Source organism: Triturus cristatus, chromosome 3_2 (assembly GCF_964204655.1).
Source record: "Triturus cristatus chromosome 3_2, aTriCri1.1, whole genome shotgun sequence".
In the NCBI taxonomy this organism is placed as follows: domain Eukaryota; kingdom Metazoa; phylum Chordata; class Amphibia; order Caudata; family Salamandridae; genus Triturus; species Triturus cristatus.
The window spans coordinates 840,533,447-840,556,605 of record NC_140584.1 but is presented as its reverse complement, the minus strand read 5'-3'; the positions used below and the strand labels follow the sequence as shown (position 1 = coordinate 840,556,605).

Sequence of the window (23,159 nt, the reverse complement as noted above, 5' to 3'; positions counted from 1 at the left end):
CTAGACCCTTCTTCCAAGCCCCAAGAGAGGGCGGGGAGGTATCCTTCCAGGACCTCGCAATGACTCGCTTCGCAAGTGTAAGGCCCAAAAGCAGTAAATGGCGTTTGTAAATATGATCCCCAATGTCATCAGTTATATTTAGAAGGGTTAATGTGGGTGAACGAGGAATGCCCTAGCCAAAAACCTCCGACATACATGCAATAACCCTGTGCCAGAATCTTGAAAGTGATGTGCATAGCCAAACAGTATGGATGAGGGTACCCTCGGCCCTGGCATTGCAAGCAGAGCGGAGCGGAGAAGCAATGAGCCCAGCTTGCCAGAGCCGATATCTAGTGTAATACATCCGATGCAGGTACTTGAACTGTATGTATCGTAACTGAGTCGCTATGGCGGCACCTCGTGGGAATGCCAGTGCCTCAGTCCAGTCCTCATCGTCCAAGGGGCCCAGGTCTGTCTGCCAGGCCAACCGTGTTTTAGACAGCGTTGTGTCGCTATACGTGACAAGTGTGCAGTAGATTTTGGTGATCTCGTGTTCACCCAGTTCTCCCATGAATACTTTTGCCTCAAGAGGACTAAAGTCAGGTATGGTCTCCTGGAGTGCGAGATATGAAGAGAAGGCATGGCAGAATTGAAGATATTTGTAGAATTGCGATCGAGGCATTGCATACTCTTGCTGTAATTCCTGAAAGGACTTCAGGGTCTGACCATGAAGGACATCCCCCCTATAGCCTCCCATCCTGAGAAGCCAGAAAGGCTAGCAAGCTGTGGCACGAGGCCATTTTGCCAGAGGGGAGTCTCTTTTGTTATTCTGCCCCACCATCCCAGCTGCCGGAGCGTGCGTTTCCAGAATCGAAAGACCGTGGCGGTCTGGCCCACATACAGGACTGTATGTAGGGGTGTGGTACCCATTAGCCATTACTCGACTACATATGCAGGGTCCAACCTATCTCCGTGCTACCAATCGTTTAAAATAAGATGCAATGCAGCATAGTATGCCTGTACATCCGGTGTGGTCAACTCACCTCAATAGGTTGATTGAAAGCATGTCCTCAATTCCACTCGAGCTTACCCACCTACCCCCCACCCCCCAAAGAAAATGTGCGAGAGTAGAGTTTAGTTGCGTGAACCAACTAGGTGGTATCAGATATGGGTGGTTTTGGAGTTGATATAATAAACGGGGTAGGGAGACCATCTTGAAAATGGCAGACCTACCGAATAGAGGGAGTGGTAGATGTGACCAGGATCGAGTCTGCTCCTTAATATGCACCCACAGTGGGGCTAGGTTTCTTTCCCATGACGCCCAGACACTTAAAGCCATCCTGTACCACCATAACCTCCTCGGACCATGGGCCATAGGCCCTGCATTACGCATGGGCCATAGGCAGGATTTATGGGGGTTCATATATAGCCCAGATGTGTCGCCAAAGATCAGCATGATCCTGAGGAGTCTGGGTCCTGATCGGTGAGGTCGTGTGAGGAAAAATAATACGTTGTCTACATATAAAGCTATGCGATCAGAAGTCGCCCCTGGCTACTCAAAACCCCGGAACTGTGCATCTATCCGCACCCAAGCTGCGAGAGGCTCCATAGCGAGCGCGAAGAGATATGGAGAGAGGGGGCAGCCCTGACTGTTGCCACGCCCGATAGGAAAGGTTTGTGAGACAGTGTCCGCCACATGGACGGAGGCAGTGATATCCATATAGAGAAGTTGGATATCAGGAGAGGAGGCCCAAAATTAAGACGGCTAAGAAGCGTGAAGAGATATGTCCAACTCAGGGAGTCAAAGGCCCTATCTATGTCTGCCAGCAATTGATCAGCGGGTTCGCTCAGACGATCCACCGAAGCAATGGCGTTGTGGGCGCATTGGATATTATGTCGCGTGGCACGCTCCGGCATGAAGTCCGCCTGGTCCGATTGGACCAGATCAGACCAGAGATGTGCGGAACTATGCGATTAGCTATGATCTTGGCAAGTAGCTTTGCCTCGACATTGATGAGTGATATCGGGCGATATGAAGAGTGAAGTTCAGGGGGTCGGCCCGGCTTTAGGAATATCACTATCTCAGCGTGCCGCCAATCCGCTGGAAGAGACAGGTTGTCTAGAGCGGCATGGAGTGCGGCAAGGTAAGGAGCAGTGAGTAGGGATTGATACCTCTTATGAAATTTGCATGGAAAACCATTTGGGCCAGGAACCTTGCGCTGGAAGAGACCGGTTGTCTAGAGCGGCATGGAGTGCGGCAAGGTAAGGAGCAGTGAGTAGGGATTGATACCTCTTATGAAATTCGCATGGAATACCATTTGGGCCAGGAACCTTGCCCGCGTGCATCCCAGACAGTGCTTCCTGGATCTCCTCAGTTGTTATTGGGGCATCCAGATCATCCCATACAGGATCTGTGAGGGTGCGCAGAGGCAAGGCATCAATAAACTTCTGAACTAAACGTGATGAGATAGTCTCCCGAGAGGCATACAACACCGCATAGTAATCCGCCAAGTTTGTGACTATTTGTAGGGGATCTGTGAGAACCCTCCCATCAGAATTGCGCAGGCTCTGGATGGAGATGGGGCAGAGTGCCCTTTGACACAGACGGTGTAGTAAAGTGCTCGATTTGTCGCTCTACTGGTATATTCTGCTGCGGGTAGCCAACCAGGCCACCCAAGCCTCATCTAGCAGCTCACTGGCGTAAACCTGTTGAGTATGGAGTAGTTGTCTGCGCGAATCGTGTACACTCTGCGGCCAGTATCCTGGCCTCCTGTTGCAACAGTTTTTCCTGACGCAATTTGAGCTGCGCCATGCAGTATGTAATATCTACCCCTCGCAGTGCAGGCTTCATTGCCTCCGACACAACCGCAGGCCACCCAACCGACCCTGTATTATGCGAGAAATATTCTGTAAGGGTGTTGTGCAAATGTGACCTATATTTATCATCTAGCAGGAGCCACGGTGATAGGCACCAGCGGAAGGGGGGGGGGAGGGCGTTCGGTATCCAGTCGCAGGTCTAGCTGCAGTGGGGAGTGATCCGGAAGGCCCCGGGGCAGTATTTCGGCCGCCATCAGTCTATGTAGGTGAGCTGCTGACAAGAAAATGTGATCAATGCGGGAGAAGGACCCAAACGCTGGAGAAATAATTTTAGCCCTATTCAATAGGATGAAGTCCAGTGCCGGCATCATGGACCCCAGTTTTGACTCATTGGGCTAGGCTGTATTCCCTGCACTACGCCACCTGTCTATGGTGGAAAGGCATATTGTGTCTTTCCAGTCCCAACCGACTAGAGTCAGCCCCAGGGGGGATCTCTACCCATAGTCCCATCAGGTTCCATATGAGGGGCGGGTAGGCGTATATACATCCCAGGACGAGCAACTGGCCATACATCAAGCCCGTAACCACTACATACCTACCCTGGGGATCGGTCCATGTTTTCTCGTGTACAAAGGGGACTCTGCGGTGGATCCGTATCGCTACACCTCGGGAGCCTATGGTAAATCTGGAGTGGAAGGTCTGTACAAAACTAAACTGCGTTAGACATAGAAGTCTATTCCCAAGCAGGTGAGTCTTTTGCAAAAGTAGAATATATGTGCCATAGCGTTTAGCTTGGCGCAAAATAGCCCCTATTTTAACCTTATCCAATAACCCTCGGACATTCCAACTAACACTAGACATGCTTAGTGTCGGGGTGGACATCCATGTATATATTCGGGGGACCACATGTGGTGATCATAGGCTTAATTATAGCTGCAGGATGGACATGTATATGACACTAAAAAACAAAAAACAGTAACTTTCCCCAACATCTCCCCCCACCCACTCCAATACCTCAAACGTAGAAGCATTTGTCGTGGCATGAGAGTTCCCAGAGTGCAAAAGGGGGTCGGGAGCAGTACACAGCCAATGGATCCCTATGTAGCTACCCCTAGTCACAGCAATATCTCAAGGTCCAAGGGAAAGCATTAAAAGGTGCAGCCCATGTAAGTATGTCATCAATAATGAAGTATAGATCACTCATTACGATGAGCAACAGAGTAAAGTGTCTTTCATGTGGTAGTTCCTGTGGGTCAAACGTGTGATTTGGTACGAGATTTGGAGCGTTTCTTGGATAGTGACCACTGACGTTGCTCACCGGGGACCCGGGCCAGCCCCGAGATGAAGAAACCGAGTCCACTCTGGGCGGAGTGTGCGGCCTCAGCTTGATATTTTCGTCTGTCCACGCAAACACCTCCTCATGGGAATCAAAGAAGTGTGTCCGCTCTTTGTAGGAGACTCAGTGCCAGGTCTGGAACAACAAGGAATATTGAATCTTAGGAAGGCTCAGTTTGGCGTTCGCCTCAGTGAAGGACTGCCGGCGCTGCTGGACCAGTTTAGTATAGTATGGAAATATCATGATCTTTTGTGAGAAGAGGAGGGGGTGGCTCTGTATATACTGTTCCCAAATAGGTACAGGGTGTACAGAGTCCACAGTCCCCAGAGGTTTGGCAGAGGCTAAAGTTAGATATAACCTTACTCTCAAGTGGTAGCTTGGTCGAGCAGTAAGGCAGTATCAGAGGACAGTGTAAAGCATTTGTTGCACACACTCAGTCAGCAAATCGTCTCACACACTCAATAACTGAACTCTAGGCCAATGGTTTATTTATAAAAAATATATGCTTGTTTTATTTTAGAACCAACAATAGTTATTAAAATATACTTTCTCAGAATGAGATGCTTTATATAAATACTTTTGCAATATGCAATTGGCTTTTGTAGAAAGTTACAAGTGGTTGCAATAGGCAACACAATTTTAAACACAATAATGCATTGAGTTCAATGAACGTTTCAAGTTATTTGCAATAGATTACTTTTAGGATTACTCCTAGATTCAGTCCTGGGTCAGTACTTAGAAACAAGTGATAAACGTCGCCTTAGTTACTATTATGATTTTTAGACAATATTTAGCTATTTTAAAAGTTGACACACAGAAAATATTTCCTAGAAAACAGTCAATGATTCCCTACGGAAGAAAATTCAAGTTGCAGTTCTAGTATGTTCTCGTTACTTTTGTAATCCAGTACTGGGTGCCTAGACTCAGTACTGGGACCTTTATCCAAAACAGGTAAATAATTACGTTTTCAGAATTTATACGATTTTTAAAGAATATTTAAAGTTTGCAGAAATCGACACTTAAAAGAAATTTCACAGAATAACAGTCAATGGTTTGCTATGGAAGAAAATTGGGTTACTGGTAAGTACGGTTGTGAATATTTTCCAGGGTCAGTGCTGGGCACCAAGATCCAGCACTGGGAGCTCAACTAATAGCAGGTGAGTATTTTTGTTTTCGTTACTCGGATGATTTCTGGTGAATATTTTAAGTTTTGAAAAGTCCACACTTAGAAGAAATTTCAGGAAAAACCAGTCAATGTTACCCTATGGAGAAAATTGAGTTATCGGTTTTGAGGTAAGTACTCGACTGGCACAGTTAAGGTTCTGCGCACAGACTCGGGGGGTCTCCCAGGGTCAGGTAGGTACAGTTGTTACACCTTCAGCGGCACAGGGGAGCTGGGTGCAGAGTGAGTTAGGCCCAATGTTATCCTATGGGAGGCAGGGGGGGCCTCGATTGGTGGCTGTTGACTAGCAGGCCACGCGGCTGTGGGAGCTGGGCTCCTGGTCGCTTGCTCCGGGCAAACGGGGAAGTAGATGGGTGCAAAGGTTACACTGCCAGGGCCACTCGGGCGGCTGGGTGCAGGGTGCTTTTGAGCCTTCAGGCACTCAATTGATTTCAATGGGAAAGCTCTGGTTTAGAAAAAGACTGCAAACTCGGGGACGAAGATTCTTCAGGTGCCACCACCACTTCCAGAGGTAAGTTGGGTAGTTGGAGGATAGGTAGGTACCCAGGAGTTGGGCACAGGGGGCCGTGGGGCGCCGGGTGCCTTTTGGTGTTGGGAAATCTTACCCTCTGTTTGTCGCGGTTGGGGGGGTACCTGGTTCTGAGGCTGCAGGCGTCGTCAGGAGCGTTGAGGGAAGTTCTTGGGTGCCGGACTCGGGGTCACGGTCGCCGTGGGGTCGTCCTCGTGGTCTTTGTTCACTCCAGCACAGACCAGGCTTGGCGGGTGCAGAGTGTGTAGGGTTCGCGGTTTCGGGCTGATGCCAGGGATTAGAAGCAGATTTTGAGTAGAGCCTCTACTCATGGGAGACCCAGGTGCTTAGAGCCAAAAGGTAGCCAGGTCCTCTGGGGTTTGTGAGGTTGCTGGCCACAAGAGATGTCGGGTTGGAGCAGGAGCAGGTTCGAGGGTAGACAGACCGGTAGGGCTGGGGCCAAAGGAGTTGGTGTCTTCCTCTTCTTAGCAGCTGCAGGGCAGGTCTTCTTTCTTCTTGCTCTTCTTTGCATTTCAGAATCTGGAATCTGGGGAAGGAAGGTTCAGGGTGCCCCCAAATACTAGATTTAGGGGCGTTACAGGTAGGTGAAGGGCAGGGACCAATGGGTCCCTGTCCTGGGGTGGGTACACCCCATATCCTGCCTCTCTCCTGTGGGAGGGGGGCAGTAGCCTAGTCCTGATTGGGCAGGGCTTTCCATCTTCAAGATGGCGAGAGCCCGGAGAAGTGCTTCGCCTCGCCTCCCCCACCTGAGGGGTGGGGTTGGCAGGCTGGCACATCCCCTGTCCTTATTTTGGGTTTCCGGCCAGACTTCCCGCCAGAGTGGGGGTTGCCAGTGGCCTGGGGAAGCTCACAGAGGCGGCATGCCTTTGAAGCTTCCCCCTGCCCATCCTGGGGGAGGAGATCTAGCACCTCACCCAGGATGTGCATTGTTGCTGGCCCAGGAGAGCAGGGGCTCTCCTACCCAGGGGTCCAGCAACATGTCTGCTGTGTGGCAGCCTAGGCATTCTCCCAGACCAGACGTGGATTATAGGTTAGGTTTCAGGGGGCATCTCTAAGATGCCCTCTGGGGTGCTCGGTAGATTAAATCCCACACTGGCATCAGTGTGGGTTTAATGTGCTGAGAAGTTTGATACCAAACTTCTCAGTCTTCAGTGTTGCCATTATGGTGCTGTGGAGTTCGTGTTTGACGAGCTCTCAGCAGCATGTACTCTTAAATGGCAGCACTGCACTTACAGTGCCCAGGAATGGACCTGGGTACTGTAGGGGCACAGGGCTCATGCTCCTGTGCCCACACCACTGGCATAGGGCACCCAGCTAGAGGGGTGGCTGAGGTATGCCAGGGCAGTGTAGGTGGTGGACATGGCACACAGGGATGTGTGCCATGTCGACTCTTTGTTTTGTCTTGACTCGCAGCCTGCAAGGGCAGTGTGTGTGTGTTAGGGTACAGGGCCTCTAAGGGTGGCACAATGAGTGCTGCAGCCCTTAGATGCCTTCCCTGGTCACAAGGCCCTGGGTACCTAGGGTACAATTTACCAGGGGCTGACATGTGGCCAGGGTTTGCCTATTTGGTTTTTAGGGAAGGAACATAGGCCCTGGGCACCTGATTGGCAGGAGTCCAGGGCACATTCAGTCAAAGTCCATTCAGCAATTCAGCAAAAAGTGGGGGCATACCATGCAAGAAAGATGGCACTTTCTCACAGGAGGGGGGGGGGGGGAGGGGGTCGGAGTACGTAACGGCTCGACAAAGCCGTCGGGGTCTCGTCCAGATGCTGCACCGCCGCAGAAGGGCAGCCAGGCAATGTAACGCCCACCGCGGTACATAGATGTCCTGCGCGGCAACGCCCCTCACGCAAGGGCGAGGATCAGCAGGCCGCAGTCTCTCCTTGGCGACCGGGCATCTCCGGGCAGGGCAGAGGGGTCAGACACAGCACACCGGGTGCCACCAGGCTTCAGGAGCATTTACCCTGAATATGTGTCCGCATGAAAGCCGAAAAGCGGCAGGATGTTTGATGGATTAATGTGGGACTGCGGGAGCTCGTCTAAAGCACGTCCACCATGCTGGACCGCTAGGCCACGCCCCTTAACAGTGTGTTTTTAACCATAGCTTTTTAGATGGTTTCTATCTGTATTTATTTATTCATATGATGTGGAAATGGAATATATAATGAACCTGTATTTTATGGCTTACTGTACTTTTATGATCTTACTGCCTGAGGTCAAATAAAGTTAAATAAATTGACTTACAGTATTGGATTTTCAGCAATAGTTGATTTGGCAGTAGTAGAACAGTGGACCTGAACAGCCCTCTTCATATTAAATTTAGTTGCTGATGCTTTTATTTATTTTTGTGCTTTTGCCAGAAAAATCTCTTTGCTTCTCCTAATCACCCCCTCGTCCCATGTCCGCTTGGGTGTCATTGCGATTGGCACTCTCCTTGGCAGTCCCCACCATAATGCCAAGGAAGAAGTTTGATGTGTACTCTGCTCTTGGGCAGAATTTGGGCATAAAACCTTGCATTGATGCTTCTGAGTGCAAGTTTTCACCCCAATCGCCTAGAGGACATTCAGTTGGTGCGGTTTCAAAAATTCTTCTCTGTGTTGCAACCCGGTATCACACTACACCTGGAAGCACTGTTCTTATATATTTTTCCCTTTCCATTAAAGGGGTTTAATGTCCCTGTCTGGCGCCACTGGTTCATAATCTTCGATGTGTCCAAACCGATCTTCATAAAAGACGCTGAAGTCAAATTTGTATTGGATTTTGATTTTTGTGCACGTAAAACATTCAATGCTAGAAAGGACACATGAATAACGGCTAGTTCAATCAGGTCTTTACTGTCTATGGTGTGGTAGATGTAGTGAGTAAGAAAGCAAGGCTTGAACTTGTGCGCCAGATTTTTATTTTAGTTTTTTTGTAACCAATGAGAAATTATATTGGGTGCCACAGCGATTCTGAGAATACTTTTCTTGTGGGTAGGGGAATACATGCTTATAGTTATGTATTCTGCTATACAGGACATATTGCACTGACTTTTGCTACGAGGACAGAGAATACTGGATATATGTCAAACCTGCCTCAGTGAGGGACAAGACAGTCCTGAAGTAGTTTTTTCCCTAAAAAAGCGTTTTTTTAACTGTGCTTTTGGTGATGGAAGTAGAGCAAGCCAAACAAGCATTGGCATAGCCAATAGGTTTCGCTTTTGGTACCTTATAAGTATTTAGTTATGCAGCACAATATCCTTGATGCAATAACATCAACTGTTGCATAGCTATAAACTTATAAGGTCCCAAAGGCGAGACCTATTGGCTATGCCAATGCTTGTTTTTAGAAGCCTGGCATGCAGTTTGAAATGTAGGCTGGTAAGAAAGGTGCCAACCCGGGGGGCAAGGTCTAGAGAGAAATAAGATAGGAAGAGAGGCGAGTTATAATGAGATATCACAAATAGAAAGGTGTTTCGCCTGGTTTTCTCAAACATTTTGCTCGCTCCTGCTGACCCCATGAAGATGGGGACTCTCTCTTTATTTATACTAACTTGACTTCTTTGGCACTTTCCATTTATTTCAACTATTTGTAATGGAAAATAAAAAAGTGTAATTTGCATTTCAACTGTGCTACTGTAATAACTTGGAATTAGTACCTTTGATTATTTAAGTAACGTTTCACTGGGCCCCATACAGGAAGGACTGTGTGGCATCGAAATTCCTTTCACAAAGTAGTGAAAAATACACAACTGCATGAAGCTGCTGTGTTTGGGGTTTGCTACACTGCGACCACAAGTAAAAACGTTTGTGTAGGAGAATACTTCCATCAACAAAAAAAATGATTGACAAAATGTACTATCTGTTGTTTTTCTATAGCGCAGATGTTCAGAAAGGCTTTGCAGAAAGCAATAGTAATTCTGGGGTGAATGTAGAGAATTCAATGGTGATTCCTAAACTGTGAGAAGGTAACGTTACGTGATAAAATATGTGCAAACGCTTAAGAGTTCCAAAACTAGTTGAATTGTAGATGAAAGAGATAATGTATCACTACTTTTCTGAAGTGCAGCAGGCTCGGCTATGTTCTTATTTGAGGTGTAAGGGGTCCCACCTGTTGGGTGTAGGATCCACGAAAGACTGATTCAGGACCAGAAAATATGTAAATGCCGGTGTTAAAATCTTACTAGGGCAGCCATTGAACACAAAAGAGAGTGAATACTTGTATTCACTCACAGCCTATGTTAGACCCGAGCTGCCACACTCGCGGTGAAAGGCCCAGTACTCTTGTCCCAAAATATTTAACGAATATTCAAAACCAGCTCCCCGTTGAAGAGTATTCACTCATTTCTCAGGGTGGCCAAAATGCATGTCTCGACGCCAGGCTCAATAAATATGCCCCCCTCCTCCCCCCAAAAAATACTATAACAATCTTGGGACTGTGATTTAGGAGTTGGTAGCATCTCTGTGCGAGGGGCATGTGATGCAATTCATTATCAGATGTAAATCAATCCAAAATGAATGGCCAGCTTGGGAAAACCTGCCTGTGATTCACTGGCGGCCTCCTACAAACAACAAAAAAGCACACATGCTGCAGACAGCTCGTGCATTCAGGACTGGAGACGCTTTTACTTGCTCCAAATATAATTTAATCACCTCTGAGGTTTAGCAGAAAAAAAGGTCTTAGCATTGCCAAATCTCTCAACGGAGATCAAAGGGTAACAGCTAAAGCCAAGGGTATTCCCAGTGTCAGGCAAATGCACCTGTCAGGGCAATTTATAGGCTTTTAGAAGCCCTACAAGGCAGGGAGAGAGGAGGGTGACGGGGAGAACATAATGAGAGGGGAAGGAGACAGAGAAGGGAGAGGAGGACATGCAGACATTGGCGGATAGAGAAAGAGAGGAAGAGGCAATGAAAGGCAATGAAAGAATGGAAGACAAGGAAGAAGAAAGGATAGATAGGGAGAGTAAAATGGTGGCAAGAGAGAGAAACGGGGAACAAGAGGGGAAGTGACAGAAGAGAGAGGGTGCAAAGCAGAAGTAAATGAAAAGAATAAGAGGGAGAGAATGAAAGAAAAGAAGGGGAAAAGGAGAGAGAAAAGAGGGTAGGAGAAGGATAGAAGCGGGTAAAGACAGAAAATAGAGGATGCAAACGGAAAATATTAAATAGATGAGAGGGAGGGACACTGAAAGAAGGGAAAAGTGAGAGGAGGCTGACTGACCGAGTGAGATGGGAAAGGGGGTGACAGGAGGAAATGAAGGAGAAGAGAGAGGATCGAAGGACAAACAAGTGGATAGAAGAGCAGGAAAGAGACCAAAATAAAGAAAAAGATAGAAGGGGTGAAAGAGAAAGAAGATGGTACACAAGGGAGACGATGATAATGAAAGGAATGAAGAGCAGTAGAAAAAAGGGAATGGCATGGAGAAATGAGCGATTAACAAATGAGAGGGAAAGAGTGAAGAATTAAAAACTCTCTCCAGCCAAATAAATATGCTGTATATTTTTACTTTTAAAAAGAGAGACGTGTTCAGTTCATAAACAGTTTTTCTTAAAGATGAGCCTCCTTTAAGATGACCTCGCCTTATCTGTGGCTGCCTCTAAGCGTGTTTTATAGTGGGATTACAAAGCTCTTTCGTACTCGAAAATAATTAATACAATACATATGCTCACAGCTAAATCTTCTGGAATATGAGAGCCACCCAAAAAAGCTTTGCTGTTACACCACCTGGTGGTTGCAATGTGTTAGGAACTTTCCAAGTAGGTTGAATTTACAGTACGGGGAAAACAGAATTGCTTTCTTATATGATGCAAAACGTAGAAACATATTTTTATGGCCTAACATCCCCCATTTGAATCTAATTAAAATGTTTTTTTTGTTTTCGGATCAAGTATCTGCGTCATTGTTAACAAGTCATCTGGACAAAAAAACTGAAAACACGAACGGTCACAAAAATCATATGTACGTTTTTGTCTTTTTTTTCAAAAGGGGAAAAGCAGCATTACGCACGAGGAACAAGATAAAATGCTTTAGATTAGTGAAAGGGGATGCCATGGTAAGAAAGACTTTACAGTGTGTTATGGCGGGGAAAAAAGGGGATGGCATGGAGAAATGAGCGATTAAAAAATGAGAGGGAAAGAGTGAAAGTAAAAAAAAAATAAGCCCGGGAGTTGTGTGTGTGCTCGCTTAAAGAAAAAAAAAAAAAAGGACATGAGTGGTGCACGCGCGACGGGAAGAGTGAAAGCAGACGGGCGAGTGGTGTGCAATGTGCGCGCACCATGACGAGAGAGGAAAGCCAGATGGCGCCTCTGCTCGTCGTGCGCGTAACCGCACGCTCTATGCCACCCGGTCGGACTTGTGAAAGCCCACTCACTAAATGTCTCGCCAGAGCAGCGCATCCGCTGGCTCAGGCGAGACCTAAAAGGTTGGCTCAATCCCCTCAAAGACATTGAGCCCTGCTCCCATGTCGTCTGTTAAAACGTACAAATTGCAAAGGAGTGGCTGGACCTCTGGTTCAGTGAGAAGGAGGTTAGGGTTGGCTGATGTAATGCAGGTTAGAAGCAGTTCACCTGGTAAGCCTTGTGTACAATCTATTATATTTTCAACTTGACCCTTTATTCTGCTGGTGGTCAATGTAGTGGTTTAAGGAGGGGTGTAATATGGTGGTTTTTCCACACTTGAGATGTTGCAGGGCTTTTTACACATTGTATATTTTTGAATCATAATTTCGGGTGGTCTGTGTAGAATATCTAGGTAGGATCCAAGCAACCCGTGATCAAGGTGGGCACGCCTGTTCTTCATTAGGGAGGAAAGGACTCATCTTTCTGGGTATTTGTAGAGAGTAATTCATGCTTTTGAGTCACAAACAGACCACATGTACATGCTCATCGACAAAGAGATCTGAATCAAACAGTCTGTCGCTTTTGCTTTTTGAATTAAGAAGAGGGTGACTGGACTTATGTTACTGGAATGGCAGTGCTGGTGGTACCAAATGTTATCAGGCCTTTAGTTCTGGCAACAATCAGCACCATGCCGCTCTTTGTCTTCATCCACATATAAATCTGGTTCAGTGGAGGTTATACAGGTAGGCAGCTAAATGCTCCAGCCGGATGTGAGCTCGGGATATGTAGAAGCTGAAAACGACACATAAATAAAAGACATTGCCTTTTCTATGCCAATAACAAACTCTCGTAAATGCGAGAGCTATTGCATTGCAAATGCTTGTTCTCTTTGGATTCGGAATGTTTCGGAGCCGAAGGGGTATCATCTCGGCTCGAGCCTGAGTCGGAAGGCTTGGCTTGCTGTTTCATTGCAAAGTCAGAAGGCAGGTGTTAGAATCAAAGATTCAGTGCCTACCATGGCCTGCTCAGTGCAATTATGAGTGACATTTTAACGACTATGAGTGACACTTTCACGCAAGCAAAAGTCAAACAATGAAGACCAGAATAGTATAAAAATATCAGAAATTACACCCATTTGAGCAACAAGAAACTCATCGATCATAAAACTTATGCAAAGCACCAGAAATGGAAGGGCACGTAGGTGTGAATGTGTGAGATGCTCTGCTTCTATGCACCTCACACCACTGCCCTTCGCGCCCCCCCCAAACTCTAACCCTCCCTGGGTCTGGGGACTCCCTCCCCCCTATTTTGACTCTTACACTCGACTCCAAGAGGACACCCAGGCTGCAGGCACACTTATAGAAGTCATGTAGGGTCATGCAACATGTAAATGTGTGAGGCGCTCTTCTTCTAAACACACCACTGCCTCCCAGGATCTCCAGGCCTCATTGGGTTACCCCGAAACGGTCTGCCCCGGTCGGCGCACCTCTACCTGCCCAGCGTCACATCCAGGGGCAAAGATGAGGTGCCTTGAGAGGGCAAGCAGCAGAGGGACACAAGTCAAAGCCGGCAGCAATTATTGCAAAAAGTACTCCTCGACTGGACACACTGGCGACAAAAATCATTATACCCAGAGCGGTCCATGAACTCCCCCCTCTCCAACCGGTAGTAAGTGTGACTTCAGCTATGTCACGCGGCTCCTGAAAAGTACTGTACACCACAAACTAGACTGAAGTTCAGCTGTAACAATTAGGGCAGGCAGCTGATGACCGCACTACAACCGATATTTAATAAATTATTATACACCAACCAATTTTTTATTAGCAGTGACTAGAGTGATAGATCATACACAATCTAGGGCACCGGCACACTTACTTTGCGATCTGAGCAGAGTGGCAACTTAGTTACAAACAGCCTTGTGATTGTAGCGATTCCTGCGGTAACCGCAATGCGGCTGCCCGGCTGCAGTCTTCTTCTTGCGACACTTTCAGCAGCAGCTTCTACACAGTGGTATTCTATGCTCCACAGCGACTGCCACGTTCTTTGGGATTGGGTCCAGGTTCGTCCAGCATTCACAGGGCTCAACACTGCTTTTAAAATGTTACCGCGCGGCGATACGAACACAACGAAATTGCCACAGCCAGCTTCTCACAAATTCAATCTTATCATCAACCACCCTGGCTCGTGCTGCCACGTAACGCAGCAAGACCTCCGCCTATTAAAGTCTCTATGTCACAACTCTGTCCAGGGACCAGTAACCTGGCTGACGTCATGCCAGTAGCCATTGGGCACGGCACTGCCTCTCCTGACGTCAGTGAATAAAGCGGCTGCGGTGCAGTGTCAGGACTCAAGGCAAAAATTGTTATAATGTAGCGAACTGCTCAGCCAGCCCCCATAAGCCTGCTGGGAGCAACGCGTAAGCGCTGCCACTCCACCAGCTAAAGTTTGCCAGCCTTGTAAATTGAATAGCAGCGCTACCACGCCATAACTATTATGCGTGACTTTGCATTTCAGTGCGGGGATGTGGATCACCACACTAAAATTTGTTAGTCTAACGCTTGATGCGGAGTACTTGGCAGGCCTGCCTATTGGCAGCGGTATCCCATTAGCCTTTTGTTTGGTTGGAGTGGGTTTAGTGGGCAAAGGGGCTTTGTTACTCAGGGCACACTGTCCAGCTGGAACGTCATGGGACTCAAGTCCGATCTCCAACCCTGAATCGGAGTCCTGGTGGGAGAAGGCCACTTCCACTTCAGCTGCCGACGCATCCATCTCTTCTTGCTCTGTATCTTTTCTGAAGATATCAGAGGTGTCCTCGATACTCTGCAGCTGCATGTCTCTTCGTTGAGCCAGTCAGTCCCGCAGAGTCTTTTTGGAGCAGAATGATCGGCATGCGTCGGAGTCTTCTTCTCTATGTTCTGGAGAGAGACAGAGGTTACACACCTCATGAAGGTCAGTGTGCAAGTATTTGGAATGGCAAGAAGGACAAAATTAAAAAGGCGTCCATTCCATCGGCAGAATACTTCATGATGGATCTTTATTGGAAGTAGATAGAAGAAAACGAGCTAGGTCCGAAGGCCAGGGTTGGAGTTTTGTATTAGATAATCAACGTTACACAGAAGGTGAATACAAGATTAGAAACAATACGGACGAGGGTAAGTGAATTGCGAACCGAAGGGATCCCGATTGACGGTGTCGAATCAGAGTGCCGCAATACAAGTCCAAACCCGATGGCGGAAAGAAAACAATCTAACAATGGAGTCGATGCCCATGCACAATATCACCGAAAGGAGGAGACACCTTACCTCATGACTTGAAAAGACTTCTTCGAAGAAAAACAACTTGCAAACATCCGGACACAACACTAGATGGCAGGAGTATGCAAAGCATGTGTATCTACAGCACACATGCCTCGAACGTTCATGCTACCTTTTTAATGAAAACAAAATTTCCTGATATCAGAAAATAACCTCAGTGAAACTGAAAAGAATAGTTTATTGAAATCCTAGCCCACCTCTATGGGAATCTTCATTATAGTCATACGAAAACTGCAGCACAGCTATAGGCAAATTTAGAAGGGATGGAAATACCGCACCTTCTTGACATCTGGTAGGATTGATATTCCTTTGCCTACATAAGATGAAGAACATCAAATTTAAAAGATGAAGATGCTTAGGTGGATAGATGTCTCAACATCTTTCAAATTGTGCATATTCAGGTGCCAATCTGCCCAGTTCAACTAAGGGAGACTGGAATGTATGTTGCAGCCCCTGAAGACTGTTACACTGAAATTATGTTGGGCCTTATGATATATGGATGCTTTTATAAGCAAGCCACCCAAGAAGAGGTTACACAAACTTCTTTATTTGTTTTTAATCATGAGAGTGATGACCTCCAGTTGGAGTAGATCTCATTGGCATATAAATGTTTTAAGTATCTCTGTAAAACTGGAACAGTACCAACTCTTAGGAAATAAAACAAAATGCCCCATTAAAAACGGATCAGTGTTTTAGTGATTAGATGGGGAGAGGTTGCAGCCTTACGGGCTAGAGCAGTCAATCTCGAAGCTGGGGAACTGGGTTCGAGTCTCAGCAACGACGCTCAACATCCTTTGGGTCTAGTTCGCGCTATATAAAACACTAAAATAAAAAACGCTAAAAACGGAAAAGAAAACCCTACATCTACCAGAATGATGTAGAATCTTTCTGCAGGCACACACCCGCGATACGATTCTTTGCTGCTTTATCTAAGTGTACATTATGTTCGCGAAAATATTATCATGATAATTTAATTCCTGCATAATTCCTTGCAGATTTAATTCTATTGTGACAGACTGGCAGGTCCCTGGTATTGCTCTAGACTTTTGCCATCAAATTAACAAGTCACAGGCCCTCTACTCACAAGACTAACCCAGCAATCTATGAAGAATGGATGAAAATCCCTGTGATGGAGGAGGTACACACTGTAGGTTGTTTTAACTTCTACCGAGGAGGCCTGTAGCTCTACACAATTCCCTCCTTACTCAGCTGTTGTGAATTGACGTGTTTCCCGGGTTAATGTACATACCATGCTGCCATTCCACTGTAATGGTGTCCTTGGTGCATACAGCAAGGTTTTTTCACCACTGGAATCTTGTCCGACAAACCGTCAACTACCGAATTTATTTCTCAGACTATGACCAGAATTTATATTGTATATTGTGCAGAAGACAGAACAGTTCTCAGAGTTGCCTCTGTGTATAATAGATGTTGAGAAACCGGTCTCTGTTAGATGGTTAGATAGCAACTGGGATCTGCAAGCAGTGCAAAAGGCAGAGAAAGCAATCTTTCTCTCTTGGCCTCCACTCGGGCAATATTACAATAATCACTCAGTCAGAATTGCTGGCAATGTCTAGCACCCTGTATGCACCTGAAAGCTGCTCTACCTTGAGTGCGATGCTCTCTCCAAAAAAAGGGTACAAGAAACACATTTCAGAAGCATTTTAAGGTAAGCCAAGCAAGCAAGTAGTCTCAGAGCACTCCAATATACAGTTTCTGAACAGAGTTTTGAAGAATAACATTACATTAACTGAATAAGAATTTGAAAGTCATGCATGACAACATGCCACACGTCTGACAAAGTTCCGCTCATCTGTATGTTTGGGTTTAGAGACGGCAATGCTTTTTATTCAAATCTATCCTGTAAATTAGAAATGTTAGATAAACATACAAGAAGGAGGAGTTCTATTTTGGATCAAATATTATATGTGAAGTGTTACCAACAGGTATCGAGTCCAGTTTCAGCCTAAATGACACGAGTGTGTAAAGCATGAGATTTACAACGACATACTGTGAACCTATGCTTTCATTTACTGACACCATATAAGAACACACAGGCCAAAAGCATGTCTACAATTGTAATATTATTTTCGAAAATCAGAGGTTATGACAATATAAAGTGTGAATAGGAATTTTAAGGAGCCTGCATTACCTTTTGTCTGATCATGGGAAAGGAATCTCTCGAACAGCTCATGCTGGATGGGTACTTGCTCAGTCGAGTTATAAGGAAGAATATCTTCATGACTCACGTAGTCCAAGCCTGATAGTAAAATAAGCATGTTATCAGATAAAGTATTCATGATTTAACAAGACAACAGCCATTTCCACACCATGGCCTCACCAATGGAGCTCACATGATAACCTTGGTCACGTCCTTCTTAAATTACCAAAAAACACCTGCTCCTTTCCTCTCACCAAACTTGGTCTCTTCACATCATGATGGGCTGTGCTTAGAGAGATAACCAAATCAGTACCAAGCTTTGTTTATAATCAATCCTAGTACACAACTGTTTTGGACCACCCAGACCTAAAAAAGTCAACACGCACACCATTTTAAAGTCATCAGCCATGCTAACTTCGTATGATAGAATCAATTCTCTTGAACACTTCTTTCCACTTGTTTCGTCACCCCACAAGTAGAAATGCCAAAAGGCTATTTACTGGCATATGTTCCACTAAAAAACTGAAATACTGCACTAGTCGAGGTTTTGCTCCAACACTTGCATACATTGTCATGTTTCTATTTTTCCAGTCACATAAACGCTCCTTTAAATTTGGAAATGAAGTCAAGACTGTTATCCAAAGACTGTTATCCAGTGGCTTTGGGATCTATTTACAAAACCTGTAAATGATTTTAAAGTCAAGTGACCTGGAAAGATCCATATGACCCAAACTCTTAAAATGTTTATCAATGGCTGACTTGGCTTGCAGCAACTGTCCCACAGGTCCTGCTGGAACACATGTTCCTATACATTCAAAAAACCATTTATGGTGCATTCTCGAAAAGATGCTTTAAACTTTGCTTTCTGCAACAGCAAGCCGCCATGACCGGCCCTTTTATTTATTTTTTTTTTTAGTCCAGTTCACAGAAGAAACTTATCTTTAGCTTTCTAACCTCCTCAACAATGCTCAATAGTTAACCTTTTCTCTTAACTTTTGCTGACGAAAGCTTTAGAGGGGACGGAATGTAGTGACCTACCTGGTATTGCATAGAGGGCTCGACTATCATCATGGTTGGCAAGAAACGTTACTGCTTCAGTCTGCGACCTCTGAGACTATAAAAGGAGACCGAAACAAAATATGTTAAGCACATCAATGTAGGGAGACACTACAAGCTGCTCAATCACACGTTTATTTAAATATGCTATCATGAAAACGGACTAGGAAACAGTCAGCACAACGAAACAAGAACTAAGTGTTTGGTCTATGAACGACCAGAATGAGCATAAAGAACGGTTAGAGTATAAATACAAATATCAGGTGTAAGTTAACTCCCACCACTGACAATCATAAAGAACATAAGAATACATCAGTGCAGAAATTGTGGCTAGCTATTGCTTTATTTCTGAAATGCCACAAGGGGTGTATTGATATAGGACTGCTTTTGTTTTTGTATATACAATAGTTATCATCCAATAAACTTTAAGTAGGGAATCCCTTATGAGAGATATTATGATCCAAATGTAAATGCAGCAGATACCCACCCAAGTATCTGGATGAGAAACAATTGCCACTGCATTGATTCAGAGTGAGTGGCTATTCTAGTAAGGTATAAAAGTAGCCTGGCAAAACCAACCAGAAATTGATAAAGAATCTACCACATGCCAACAAAAGGGATAAATAAACCTGTATTACTAAACCTGCCAATCAGACTGATCTACCATGACCTAAAACAGGGAAGTGAATAAGATTAGAGGCATTGTAACAAGACTGGAGCATCTGGCAGACAGGTAATGTTTTTTATTGGAGAGGTGGATCTTAGACCTCTAATTTTCTATAAGCAAGCCACATCCTCGCAATGGTTACTAGTACATAGTTATTTTAGGAGCTCAGACAAACAGAAATGGCTCAGACCACAGACATGTTTTGTAGATTGTGGGAACTGCAAAGCTTGCAAGTACACCAAGAGCCATGTACCTACAACTCTTCTTCATAACTAGTAGATCAATACATCCATTACTTGCACATCCGATTTCTCCACATATGTTCTAGAATACTCATTCAAAAAAAGGTATACACAGAGTACTATTTTCCTTGGAAAGATGATGATTTTTAGAACATTCAAATGGCAAAAATGTTTAACGCATATATCTAGTAGTCAGACATTTTAAGGATAATCTTAACAGCAAGAGCGATACCTTAACAATATTTGGCATGGATAGGATTGTCAAGAAAGTACAAGGACGAGATCGATAACAACATAGCGGAGACTGGAATCCAATTTTTTTTTAATCTAACACTAAACATTCAGGATTAAATATTGATCAATAGCTTACATTTGATAATTGATACAGGACAAGGAACACTAACAGCAGGGACAGGCCACTTGGGCGTTATAGAATTATGCAATGAAATTGAAGGCTACTTTGATAAGGCCACTATGGAGTAATTAACTGTGGAATGGATGTAAATATTGTTATCCTTGTAGTAGCATTCCATTTAACACCCTCTCATGAAGTATATTAATTTTAGATAATATGAACTGACTCCAGACAATCAAATATTGGCATTAACAAATTTCGATTCTCAGTATGACGTTTTGATAATCGTCATGAAATTGTTTGAAAGATATTATTTTATTTTTTTGCAAAATGCAGTTAATAGGGATGTGAATCTATTTTCCATATCTCAGTTTGAAAAGTACTAGTCTATTTTCTTGTATTTGATGGCACAGTATATATTTTCTGTATTAACCACAGCAGTTTAAAGGATACCTGGCAAGAGGACTGTGTCACTTATTGCGTTGAGAAAAGCTCCATAGGAATTGGAAAGGGTGAGCAGCTGCCCTAAATAAAGAAATACACAGCAGATACTCTTGTACGATTGCTTTCTTATTTGAAGGAAAAAGCTTTGAAATGGAATACGGAACTTCAACATCGCTTGCAAGCACAGATGCCATTAAGTGGATGGAGCCTTGTAAAGCAAGCACCTGTGAAACTATATATATAAAAAATAAACATATTTTTGCTGAAAATTGTCTGGATTGTTCCAAACCAGTCACTGATTTTAGATTGCATAATTTGTGTGTTCCTGGTGCATAGTTTTTTCAAATCTGCTGAATAATTTTGCCATCCACTGATGCATAATTCCAGTGGCCTTGGTTAGAACACGTTATCGTACGCATAAAAAAATATATATAAAATTCACTTAAAACACAGTTGAAGTTAGCTACAAAATAAAACCTAAAAACCACCGAAATTCACCATTTATTGTTAGTTCTGCAATCCACAACTCACACGCCAAATGCAATGCTCGTGATCTCAACTTTGATGTAACAGATGCTAATGAAAATGATCATCCAGGTCAGATTTCTTATCACATTACAATTAACACTATGAATGAGACAACTATCAATGCAGCATTATTTGTTGGTTTGACTGTGTGCTATTAATTAATGATGGAGTTCTTCTGGGTGTTGTTACTTATTGGCTACTTATGGTGTAACTTTACTTATTGAGATGGCAATTTAAATTGGGTCATATGAAGTCTAACCGTTGACCATAACAGCTACACCTGCATAAACTGAGGCACTGTTATCACTGTACACCTGCCGCAAGTGATAAAGGAAAACACTCTATAGAGGAAGGCTTGAGGCAGGACCTTCAAGTATTTTAAGATCTTGTCAATGATACTCACTATATGTGGACAGTCTCTGGCATCTATGAGCACCTGGTAGTAGGTATGGGTGTTGCCCTTCACCTCTTTAGATCCATGGCTTGAAGTGCTCTCAGTCCTGAACAGAAAGACAAACTGAATTCCATAGTACAATAAGAGCAATAACGTTAGACTTTACATCCTGCACACAGGGATACAAACAACACACATTGAACAGCATGTCACACAAATATGGTTTCTACAGTAGCAAACAGTGTACAGAGCAACAAGTACAAAATGTGTTCAGGTTTTGTATAGAACTTAGTCATTTGGTGGTGACTTGGCATTGTTAGGAGTCATACACAGAAAAGGATCTGTCGTAAGCTTCTTTTGAAACTATATTAAATTAGCTACAGATCCTAGACTAGTTGATAGGCCTTTTCCCAGCTGTGGCGCACCCACTTTGAAAGATCTCCCAGGACACTACCTCTGGAATCAAGGGATGGTTATCATGTGCGCTCATGCTGTGTAAAGACTCTACGCAGCGATACAAGGAATTTCTTTTTGTGTAGAAACGGTGGTGCTAGGTCGTTGGCTGAACAAAATATTGTGTTTAGCAGAATACACTGAACATTTTTTTTGCCCTAAAACTTTAATGTACAGCTTGCCTAAAGATACCTGCCACTGCACTAGCTGCAGAAATTAGGAGTTAATATACTCTTTATCGTGAGGAAGTTCAGTCAGCCCAAAAACACAACAAAGACCTAGACATGGAAAGGACCAGGGTAATGGCGGAATTAGGTTTTTGAGGATAATCTGGATAAAGACAATTTGATTTCAGACGATTTCTTTTTTTTTGCTGTGTGGCTGTTGATTATGAGTTATAATGATGAATGTCAGACTCAGATGACCTCCATGATCAACTGGCAACGCCAGGCTGTTGAAAACTAACGAGAGCATCCACACCGTTCTCTGTGATCATTAAGATCTCTTCGTTAGGTACCAAAAACAGTAATAGGAAGGCCCTCACTGACGATTTTTATCAGTAGTATATTATCACCACTGGCGTACTTGTGGTCAATGGCATTATAATTGGGTCTCTCCTCCACCACGAGGTTAAGTCTTTACTCTCTGAGACATGGCTGGATCTGTGCAAAGGTTGAGTTAAAATTGCTTACTGTTCTCTAAGAAAAATGCTTTTGATCTAAAGGTAAAAAGACAAGAGTGATGTGCATAAGACTATAGGTCGCCCTACACATCTAATAAAAAGAACAGGAGGTCAACAAGTTTCAGCCAACTAGCACCCAAAAGGGTTGGTGGCTTTCCTTAGGACAAAAGTTGTGTGTATATGATTCCCACGTTACTTGGTGGAACTTAGTTTTTTGGTGCAATTCGCACATATCTGTGGGGTAAAATCTTCATAGACCCTGTGTCGAAAAAAGTACTTGCTCCCCACATAACCGGGGAAGAGGAATTACGTGAAAAGGACTACAAAGTCGTTAAGTGCACTCGACAAAGTCGTCTTTTCACTGTGTACATTTTAAACCAGCAGTGTAACATTCAATTAGAATTTTTTTGTAAGCGCATCATGGGGAATTGCTCTTCCTGAGCTGGGTGCAGGCTTGCAACTGGGAACACTATTTAAGTATGCATTGCCCAATGATCTCGCATGACTGGGTGTGATGAGGCATCGTCCTTTTGTATAACAGAGGTTTGGGTGGAAGGGGTGCAGGTAGTCCTGGCACAAGAAAGAGCGAGGAGATGAAACCTCTTTAGAATAAGAGGGTGTTTTGTGGTCTTCGTAAAAGCTTAGCAGCTTGGTCGTGCCCACAGTAGAAGGTTCACATTGTTCTAATGCTAGCAACAATGAGCT

General features: G+C 44.6%; 1 protein-coding gene across 5 annotated transcripts in view; it reads right to left on the bottom strand.

Annotated features, from left to right (window-relative positions):
• POLDIP2 (DNA polymerase delta interacting protein 2) overlaps positions 1 to 23,159 on the bottom strand; it is a 260,669-nt gene that overhangs the window by 149,116 nt on the left and 88,394 nt on the right. For all 5 annotated transcript variants that reach the window (XM_085649090.1, XM_085649089.1, XM_085649088.1 and 2 more), the window contains 3 exons: positions 21,329 to 21,425; positions 18,672 to 18,747; positions 17,625 to 17,732 (listed from right to left, as the gene is read on the bottom strand). In XM_085649090.1, coding sequence (XP_085505216.1) covers positions 17,625 to 17,732; positions 18,672 to 18,747; positions 21,329 to 21,425 — 281 coding nt within the window. The remainder of the gene's footprint in view (positions 1 to 17,624; positions 17,733 to 18,671; positions 18,748 to 21,328; positions 21,426 to 23,159) is intronic.